The sequence below is a fragment of the Rhinopithecus bieti genome, unplaced genomic scaffold, assembly GCF_001698545.2.
Source record: "Rhinopithecus bieti isolate Rb0 unplaced genomic scaffold, ASM169854v2 scaffold_3734, whole genome shotgun sequence".
In the NCBI taxonomy this organism is placed as follows: Eukaryota; Metazoa; Chordata; class Mammalia; order Primates; family Cercopithecidae; genus Rhinopithecus; species Rhinopithecus bieti.
Window position 1 is genome coordinate 2,100,738 of NW_016804423.1, and position 11,259 is coordinate 2,111,996.

The 11,259-nt window shown below is 43.8% G+C and overlaps 1 protein-coding gene across 1 annotated transcript in view; it reads left to right on the plus strand.

Moving 5' to 3' along the window:
• The window catches only part of MYO16 (myosin XVI), a 638,577-nt gene that overhangs the window by 564,109 nt on the left and 63,209 nt on the right, over window positions 1-11,259 (plus strand). The window contains 1 exon segment of the mRNA XM_017868179.1: window positions 4,081-5,181. Coding sequence (XP_017723668.1) covers window positions 4,081-5,181 — 1,101 coding nt within the window.

The window sequence follows — 11,259 nt, forward strand, 5'->3', positions numbered from 1 at the left end:
CTCCCTCCCTCCCTTCCTTCCTTCCTTCCTTCCTTCCTTCTTTTATTGTTTTTGAGATGGAGTCTCACTCTGTTGCCCAGGCTAGAATGCAGTGGTGCAATCTTGGTTCTCTGCAACCTCCACCTCCCAGTTTCAAGTGATTCTCCTGCCTCAACCTCCCAAGTAGCTGAGACTACAGGCGTGTGCCACCATACCCGGCTAATTTGTGTATTTTTAGTAGAGAACAGTTTTCACCATATTGGGCAGACTGGTCTTGAACTCCTGACCTTGTGATCTGCCCGCCTCGGCCTCCCAAGGTGCTGGGATTACAGGCATGAGTCACCGCGCCTGGCTGGAAGTCATTTCTTAGCATTCAAATTATTTGCCATCTGAAGAGCCTGGCAGTGAGAACCATTTTATTTTTAAACTCAGAAGGTTCTTGTTCCTCTATAGTGAATAGTTCTTTCTTTACTTTATCTCTCTATTCTCATGATTTACTCTAGGCAGCTAGAGGAATCCAGGAGGCAACTTTAATACTGCCTGGAAATCTCCTTAGCTACATCACCCTGTTCATCTTCTGTTTTCTATTTTCCACATGACTGCAGGTGAAATAGTATTGCTAAACTTAACACTGTGGCTAAAATGTTCTGTTCCCTCCAGCTTCCAACATCTTCCTCACTGTTCTTTAGGCCTCATCAAGAGCTTTCTTGAGGCCACCACGCTTCCCCTCATGGTCCCTTCAAAGCTCCTCCCATGGCCCAAAGCAACTTCTAAGAGTTTAAGGGTTTTTTTGTTTTTGTTTTTGTTTGTACAGCAGAGTCCACTTCCAGGTAGCAATGTCTTTATGAGTTGTCTATTGTTATGTAACAAACCTCTCCAACTTAGTAGCTTGAGACACCAAAATAAGGTTATTATATCTCTCATGGTTCTAGTATTTGGCTGGGCTCTGCTGAGCAGTTCTCAAGGAGCCTCTTTCATCACTGCAGTCAGATAGTGGCTGCAGCTGTGATCACTGGAAGTCATGGTTAATTACATCTCTGGTGTCTGGGATGGGAAACCAGATAGCCGAGGGCTGGAGCAGATAGGAATCCTCTGGCTCTCCCTCACCTCTCTGTAGCCTCTCCACAGTTCCCACGGCGTGGCTGCTTCAGGGTGTACAGATGTGTACATGGAAGTCAGGGCTACCTAGACATGTGTCCCAAGGGAAGGAGGGGGCCAGGTAGAGGCTGCATTGTCATTGGCCCAGCCCCAAAAAGCAGGCAACATCATCTTCTAATCATTGTATTCATTGGGGCAGACACAGAGACCCTCCCAGGTTCCAGGTTCTGGAAGAGTATGTGGGACTGAAAATATTATTGAAGCCAGCTTTGGAAAATACAGTCTCACAAATCCTTTAAATTATTCATCTCTTCAGAGCAACTCTATAATCTTAAGGTTAAAAATGGGGTTGCTTTATTCACTTTCTAGAAGCTCAGGGGCTGCTATGTTTTAGCCCATTGAAAGTCACTGGAATAATGCTTATTAATTAAAGAACTGCACACTTTGGGTACTTTCTATTCTTAAGAGTTGGCTGCTTTGGGGAGCCCTGTATAATACTGACTTACAAAGATGTCCATTGAGTTCAAAAATTACCTTCGTTCTTTTCCTTTCCCATTTGAATGATTCCCGTTGTTTTCTGGTGACAGTGTGTCAAGAACTGAGCGAAGCACTTTACCTACAATATCTATTTTATTCCTTTGAGATACACACTCATATCACCATTTTATGCATGACAACCCTGAGACTCAGAACGCTTTGCCCAGGAGCTCTTCTAAAATGACAACCCTGCCCCACCAACCCCAGCACAAACACATACAGTTCTGTGACCCTCACTCTGGCCTGTTGGTTCTCATCTTCGTGGCCTGTATCACATTCTAACATACTGTAGAACTCACTCATTTGGCGTATTTCCATTTTTGTTGTTGTATGACTCTTCCCACTAGGGTAGAGGAGGGTAGGGAACTTATCTTTACTCATGAATGTGTCTCGGTAAATACTGGTTGAATGCATATGACTCAGTGAATGAATAAAAGGCCATGCTGAGATTGGAACCCATGTCCATCTGATTCCAAAACTTTAATTTTAACCATTAGACGGCATTGTCTTCCAAAAACTGGGTACAGAGACTGCTGTCAAAATGTGCAGTCACCGTGAGGGAAGAATACAGTGGCCTCAGTTAAATAACTCAGGAACTCAACAAAGGCAGATGTGCCTCTATCAAGAATCCCTACAGATTCAGAAAATACCAAATTAGTAAAATAATTGAAGGTTTGGGAATTTGGGTATTTCTAAGACTCGAAATAATGTTTCCAAAGTTAACATCTCTGTTATCAGAGAAATTATATTTATTTAATAAAACATTATTACAATTTACAGAAAAAGCATTAGAAAAGAAGTCTTGTGGAATTTCTTTTTTGACTTAATTTTCAATAATTGTTTTAAACTCATATTTAAGTAGTTTTGTTCCATCGCTTTTGAAATTCACTCTTGTAATAACATTATGCTTATTTGTTTTTCTGAGTATGGCTTCTTTTTTTACCTTCAGAAGTTTCCCCTTGAAAAGTTCTTAGGGAAATGTTATTCTCTTGGTTTCCTTGTTAAGGATGTGTTTCTGTTAAGTATTGAAAGGTACTGATTGTAAAACCTGTCCTCCCTGACATTTGAACAAAATCCTTTTCTAAAGTCTCTCCATCTACACAAGTGTTTTATTGTTGTTTTGTTTTGTCCATTTTACATCATATTTATTTATTTATTTATTTGAGACCAAGTCTCACTCTGTCACCCAGGCTGGAGTGCAGTGGTGCAATCTCGGCTCACTGCATCCTCCACCTCCCAGGTTCAAGCGATTCTCCTACCTCAGCCTCCTGAGTAGCTGGGACTACAGGTGCACACCACCAGGCCCAGCTAACTTATTGTATTTTAGTGGAGATGGGGTTTCACCATGTTGGCCAGGCTGGTCTCAAACTCCTGACCTCAGGTGATCCGCCCACCTTGGCCTCCCAAAGTGCTGGGACTACAGACGCCCGCCACCACACGTGACTAATTGTATTTTTAGTGGAGACAGGGTTTCACTATGTTGGGCAGGATGGTCTTGATCTCCTGACCTCAGGTGATCCGCCATCTCCAAAGTGCTGAGATTACAGGCGTGAGCCACTGCACCCAGCCCATTTTACATCATTTAAATAATCACACTCATTTCTGACAGGAAGCTTCCATATGCCACTAACTATTTTTTTTTTTCCTTTAGTAAATGTGAAACTTTATTATGACACCAGGAAGCAAAAAGCATTTTAGTATCTACTTATGCCACATCATAATTGCTATGGTATGAACTGTTTGTTGACAATCACCTATTATTATACTGCTTCAAGGCTGAACAACTTTTAAAATTTTACCTTTATTCTTTGGGCTTTACATAGTCTTTTTTTTTTTTTTTTTTTTTTATATTTATTTATTGTACTTTAGGTTCTAGGGTACATGTGCATAACGTGCAGGTTTGTTACATATGTATATTTGTGCCATGTTGGTGTGCTGCACCCATCAACTCGTCAGCACCCATCAATTCATCATTTATATCATGTATAACTCCCCAATGCAATCCCTCCCGCCACTAACTATTAATAGCTAATTGGTCAAGTCTCCTGAGTTTCAAATCATAAGGACCAGTTCAACCCGTATGTTATGTCACACCTGTGTTAGGTCCTAAGAATCCACACCTAAGGGTGTTCCACCACCTGATCCCTGAGTGTCCCTTCCCCACTGTGTCTCCAGGGACCTCACCTCCGCGGCCTCCGTGGGTGGCTGACGTCCTGGAACCCCCTGACGTTCCACTGGACACCCTCCTCCGGGGTGGGAGTCTTCTTCGTCTCCAAGATCAAATCTCTTTTCTCGGTGGTGGTCTCGGGAGTTCAGGTTCAGCCCGGGAGCCTAGCGGGTGGAGGAACATGCAGGCCCGGTCCCTTGGGATTCTCGGGGCGCGCGGCCGTGGCTCCGAGGCGAGCCCCGGGCGAGGTGGGCACCCCTGGGCCTGGCACCCACTGACCGCATCCTTTCCTGCCGCAGCTCTGGCCCGGCCCAGACCGCACAGCGACGACTACAGCACCATGAAGAAGATCCCTCCTCGAAAGCCCAAGCGCAGCCCCAACACCAAGCTCAGCGGCTCCTACGAAGAGATATCGGGGTCCCGGCCCGGGGACGCGAAGCCCCCGGGCGCCCCGGGGACAGCAGCGCGCGTTCTGACCCCCGGGACCCCACAGTGTGCGCTGCCCCCGGGCACGCCCCCGGGGGACGAAGACGACGGCGAGCCGGTGTACATCGAGATGCTGGGGCACGCGGCCAGGCCCGACAGCCCGGACCCCGGGGAGTCCGTGTACGAGGAGATGAAGTGTTGCCTGCCCGACGACGGCGGCCCACGCTCGGGCTCCTTCCTGCGCGCATCGCCGCCCCTGCTCCACGGCGCGCCGGAGGACGAGGTGGCGGGGCCCCCCGGGGACGCGTGCGACATCCCGCCGCCCTTCCCCAACCTGCTGCCGCACCGGCCGCCCCTGCTGGTGTTCCCCCCGACCCCTGTCACCTGCTCCCCCGCCTCGGATGAGTCGCCCCTGACACCCCTGGAGGTGAAGAAGCTGCCGGTCCTGGAGACCAACCTCAAGTACCCCGTGCAGTCGGAGGGGTCGAGCCCGCTGTCCCCGCAGTACTCCAAGAGCCAGAAGGGCGAAGGCGACAGGCCTGCGTCCCCCGGCCTGGCGCTGTTCAACGGGTCCGGCCGAGCCTCTCCGCCGTCCACGCCGCCCCCGCCCCCGCCCGGGCCGCCCCCCGCGACCTTCAGACCCTGCACGCACTTGGCCTTCCCTCCGGAGCCTGCCCCGGTGAGCTTGGGGAAAGCGGGGCCGAGCGCAGAGGCGCCCAAGGTCCACCCAAAGCCAAACTCTGCCCCTGGGGCCGGGCCCTGCAGCTCCTTCCCCAAGATCCCGTATTCCCCAGTGAAGGCAGCCAAGGTCCAAGCCAGGAAGGCCGGCTCCAGTGCCTCTCCCCCCGCGCCCTACAGCCCTCCCAGCTCCAGGCCTCTCAGCAGCCCCCTGGACGAGCTCGCCAGCCTCTTCAACTCCGGGAGGAGTGTGCTTCGAAAATCCGCGGCGGGAAGAAAAATCAGGGAAGCCGAAGGTAAGCGGAGTAGACATCCCCCCACTCCTTTTGCATGGACACTGTGCTTGCGTGCACCTGTGTACATCCATGTCTGCACAGATGTGAAAGAGTAAAGTTTCAGGTGATGACCGTGGTCGTTCAGAGCAGGTATCAGCTTGAAAAAAAAAATCGTATACACCCACTGTGACCAAATAAGTAGGAATTAATATTTCCGTGTTGCAGAATATGACAGAAAAGGCTCGTGATACAGAAAGACACAGACCGCAACTGGATTTAATAAATTATAACTTGATAAATGTTCGACAGAGAAGGTTAAATGTTAGCTACTGATTTCTTTTCTTTTTTTTTTTTTTAATTCTTCCTTATAACATGAAAGTGGTATTCTCTGTAAGTTTCTATTGCCGATTTCCGTTTGATGTACAGTTCACAGCTAACCCCCCATTGTGCGGTTTGCCATCCATCTAGCTTTGCCTGGCGGTATCTGGGATGATGACCTATCCAGTTACTACCCTGCGCTTAATGCCACTCGGCTGTGGGCTGTTTGGGATGAACTGCTTTTCTCCTGGTCGTGTGCCATCCAAGGAACACTCTAACGCAGCCCCGTTATCTTTGTTTTCTCATCCAGTGACTCAGCCCACAGTGGGGTTTGCAGGTGGGAATCAGTCCACTCAAGTGAGCTCCATGACAGGCTGTTGCCTGCCTTAGAAAACATTTATTTTGTGTCCCTGTAAAAGAAGAATGTAGCTGGCAAAATAAGATTTTCATGATGACTTTTTTTGCCAGTCTTTTGTAACTGGCTAACCACATGGCTCTTCCTTCAAATGACACGGCCTCGGTGCCAAAGGTACTGTTTTTGCACAGATTCCTTTAATAATCACAAAGAATGTCTTCATCTTCCAAAAGACATGTTAAGGTTTGTATACAAAGTCAAAATGTTTTCCCAATGGTGTGTATTTTGGGGAAGAAGTTCATTAATGAAAAGGATCTTCTCTTTAAGAAAAATTATAACCAGTCTCTTCCATCATGATGGCATTCGATCCCCCACTCCTCTCCAGGTGAGGCAGGAGGATAGGATCTGGAGGCAGGGAACCTAAGGCGCTTTCATGTCGACTCCCTAGAACTCAATTGAAAGGAAAACTGTAACTTTCCATGCCTAAGTAAAAAAAGGACACTAGGCTACTCCCTCTGCAAACCCCCACCTTTTCTGCACCACAGATGGGAAATTGGCTGTCCACAACCAGTCAGACTTACTGCAGGCAGAGTCTTCCTTTGTGCAGAAATGCAACTCTACAACTTCACCTTAGCTGCTGTTCCATTGCTTTTTGCAACCAATCAGATGTTTGCAGAGGAGTGTGATCTTTTAACTTCACTTCAGCCTCTGATTGGAGGCCACCACTTTATTTACATGAGGTGAGCATGAAGTGGCCAATGGGAAACCTATAGGGGGTATTTGGAGCTGAGAAGATTCTGTGTCTGGACCCTTGAGCTGCCGCCCAGCCCAATCCCACACTGTGGAGTGTACTTTTGTTTTTGGTAAATCCCTGCTTTCATTTTTTCGTTGCTTCATTCTTTCTTTGCTTTGCGGGGTGTTTTTCCAATTCTTTGTTAAAAACGCCAAGAACCTGGACAACTTGCAGTCAAGACCCTCTACTGGTAACACAGGGTAGATGGCAACTGTGGACATTCTTGTTTTATACATGGAAAACTTCACGGTGGAGAGGTTAAATATCTTCCTTAGGGTTAAGTGGTAGGATCGGAAGTAGACTTTGATCTACAGTGTAGTAACATTTCATGCATGCATTAACCTGCTCCTTCACCAAAAGAAAATACATAAATATGTAAGCATTCATCATTTGATTAGCAATATTACTTTAGGTACAAAAACTAGAACATCTAGAAAGCAATCTGAACAAGTGAAAAGTAGGTCAAGACTAAGAACCTTTAACGATGAATGAATAACCTTCTCCCTATTTATTCTTCAGACAAAGAAGCTAATTGTTTGTTTAGCTAACAAATTCTTCTTAATTGTAGGCCATTAATAAATGAAATTGTATTTGTAAATAGCAGAACGTTTGAATTTCACAAATCGTGTTTCATTCCAAGGAACAAAATGGATAAGAGAAAATCATTAAATGAACAAATTAATATTTGCTTTTAGAACTAAAAGTTTATTAAAACTTCATGAACCTCATTTTACTGGAGAATGGAATAGGGTGAATTCTTTTTGACTCTATTCAAGGAAGTGAAGTTAATGAATTTCTAGACAGACCTCATCATTTGGAAATCCCAAAGTCTACCCCTCAGAGGATAGCGAGAATTATAGTGAGCCCTCCAGGCATAGTGTGTAAATTTGCTAATTATATTTCCCTGTGGTGGTATTAACCAGTATTTGGGAACACACATCAAAATCTCAAGTACAACATAGTTCAACTATAATTATAAGACATCTATTTTCTTATTGTAGGCTTTTCTGCAATACTTTTTTCATGTGAAAAGATTGGATTGAGCCACTTATGACTTTCTCAAAAATATATGAATTGGCAACTTTGGCCACTTGCACAGTTGCTGTAGTAATAGAAAACTTAGCAATACCAGACCAGGTCATCCCCACACACCAGATTATGGGAGTCTTAACTACACAGTTGAGAAGTGTATAATAATTCTTTTTTTTTTTTTTTTTTTTTGAGACTGAGTTTTGCTCTTGTTGGAGGGCAATGGCACAATCTTGGCTCACTGCAACCTCCACCTCCCAAGTTCAAGCAATTGTTCTGCCTCAGCCTCCCGAGTAGCTGGAATTACAAGCGCCCGCCACCACGCCTGGCTAATTTTTGTATTTTTAGTAGAGACAGGGTTTCACCATGTTAGCCAGGCTGGTCTCAAACTCCTGACTTCAGGTGATCTGCCCGCCTCAGCCTCCCGAGTAGCTGGAATTACAAGCGCCCGCCACCACACCTGGCTAATTTTTGTATTTTTAGTAGAGACGGGGTTTCGCCATGTTAGCCAGGATGGTCTCAAACTCCTGACCTCAGGTGATCTGCCCGCCTCAGCCTCCCAAAGTGCTGGGATTACAGGCATGAACCACCATGCCCGGCCTAGTGTCTAATTCTTTATGGGCTGTGATGAGGGAAATAAGTTTACAAGTTCGGATGTCATGTTCTCATGGAATAGTTCAGGTCATTCTTTTAGAAGGTAGGAGAGGTTAAACATAAGCTGTGGAAGGAAAAGCGTTCAGTGCTGGTGCTCAGCACTGGTGCTGGTTATATGACTCTTAAAGTTTACACAGTTTGATCCTGAGGTCAGTAATCCATTTTCTTCTGAATGAATGCAATGACCTTTTTGGAATTTCTTTCAAGTTTTAAATCTTTGACTGTACCTTCTTTATGCTTAAAGGCATTTTTATTTTCACCGTGAAATAGCTTTTTTTAACCAAATAATACAGTGTGTGGCTAATTTACCCTTCAGGCTTCTTAAATTAACTAAGGTTCATTTTTTTGTTCAGTTTTCATAGGGGAAAATTATTGCACAAATTTTGCAGAAGGGTTCAAAATGTTCTCCTTGGCTGTTTGGAACAGTGACCACAACAAGATTAAACCGCTCAGTAATTCACTACTTTAGTTATTTCTGGTTAAAATATAATGGGCTATACTGTACGGTGAGTTGTGTACAGGAAGCAAGGGAGTTTCTCGTGTGATTCTACTCCGTTACTATTCCATAGCCTTATATGTAGGATTTCACAAATTCTGTGTTGCCCAAACCAGTTCATTTTCTATAGATTCTTGGATATGCAATTGGAAGTATAGAAAACCATGCAGATTCTAAGAGTGGTGGACACACGTATAGGAAAGATATGATTGTGCAGATGATGGATGTGACTGCAGTCTGAGAAGAAATGTTTGCAGCAAGGAGTTGTAGTGCTTACTGTGTGCCAGGCACTGTCTGAAAAATCTAATTCTCACGACACTATAAGGCATCTGCTCCACTTATCTCCATTTTACAGGTGGAAAAACTGGGCACAAGGAGGTTAATCTACTCGCTCAAAGTTTCTGTGCTCATGGGGGACAGAGAATGACTTGAGTGCAGTCAATCTGTCTCTAGAGTCTCTTCCCCTAGCCACCTATGCAATGCTGCTCAGACCGCAGGAGAAAAGAGACAGAAAAAAAAGTTTTAAAATTAATATTTGTTCACTGAGGAGCAACGAGTCATAGTCATAAGACTTTAGTTGAAGAGAATTGTCCCATAAACTCAAGAATGCCAAGCGCACTTTATACTGATTATGGGGATGTATAACTCTGGGATACAGTCTCTAGGCTACTTGGCCCTTAAAATTAATATTGACTAAATGTTTAATTGTCTGTGCCATTTTGGATATAAAGATCCCATTAATTCACAACACTTTTTTCATCTCATGTGATGATGTGGCTAATATTATTAGGCTAATTATTTCTAGTCGTTTGGTTTCAAAAACTATGAGACCCGATTCAAATGGTGAATGAGAGTCCTTGGCTCCTTCAGGCCACTAGGGTGCTCCATTGCTCTGAATGGCACTTCCACGTCTGGTTGAGTTTATCCAGAATAAAGTGAAATCACATGAGCATGTTATTCTCTACTCAGTGAAAAAGATCAGGAAGACTGGGTCTCGACAACAATGCAGTACATCTCAGAAATCTGGAGAAGAAAGTTGAAGACAGCCTGGCCAAATTAATGAAAATCAGATTCAAAATATTTTTTTTTAAATTCAGTTGTATTACTTTCTGATACAGTGTATCCTTAGCTGATAAGTTATAAACAGGTGCTTAAAAATGATGTCAACAAAAAAACTGTAATGTACAGTATTTCTTTGCATATAATAAGTGACTATTAAATAGTTGTTTGAGTTAAAATTTACTATAAAAGAGCAGTCTGCCATATAAATCTATTTGATAGAACTAACTCTTGTGGCATTTTTACTTAATAAGGATCACATAAGCTAAATGGAAGTCCCTATTAATTTCAAATATTTTATTTGATTACATAAATATTCTGAATAAGAACATTTTGAGTTTGGAGTCAGAGTATTTTATAAACAATTTTTTACAATATATTTTATTCCATAGGGCCATTTGTTTACAAAATAATTGTTTTCAAGTTTTCCTTATGGAAAATTTCAAACATAGACCAAAGTATAAAGAATAGATTAATGAACTTTCTCTGTGGCCCATCCCATTTCATCTCTACTCCTGCCCATCTCCCTCCTCTGGCACTGGATCATTTTGAAGTGCATCCCAATGTCAAATCAGCTGGGCATGGTGGTTCATGCCTATAATCCAAGCCCTTTGGAAGGCTGAGGTGGGAGGATCACTTGAGCCCAGGTGTTCAAGACTAGCCCTGGCAAAGTAGCTAAACAGGCCTTGTCTCTACAAAAAAAAAAAAAAAAAAAAAAATGAAAATAAAATAGCCAGACATGGTGGCATGCACCTATGGTCCTAGCTACTTGAGAGGCTGAGGTGGGCAGATCGCTTGAGCCTAGGAAGTTGAGGCTGGGCAGATCGCTTGAGCCTGGGAGGTTGAGGCTACAGTGGCTGTGATTGCTGCACTACACTCCAGGTTAGACCACAGAGTAGTACACTGGCCAGAAAGAAAGAAAGAAAAAGAGAAAGAGAAAGAGAGAGGAAAAAAAGAAAACCAATGTGAACCATTTAAATAATATATATTGAAACATTTATAAATATTTTATCATAGATGTTCTTTAGGGGAAAAAAGGCATTTATTCTTAAGGCACTGTAATAAGTGCTCAGACTAATCAATCCATTTCAGTCTTCACGAGCATGAAACTGCTATTCATGACAAAAGCCTGATTCTTGAAGCCAGGGCATCATTTTTCACGATATAAACAAAATAATTCTTGGGCTAGCATTCCACCAAGCAATGCAACTCTGCAAATTTCTCTAAGGGAACGCTTGCAGACATCCCCTCCTACAAAAAAAAAAAAAAAAAAAAAAAAAAATTCTAAATATTATATCAGGTAGAACTAACTGTGAAAGATCAAAATTCAAAGACACACAATTACATCCTAAGTCAATATCGTATGGGTTTCAGATGCTTCTATGCCACATCAAG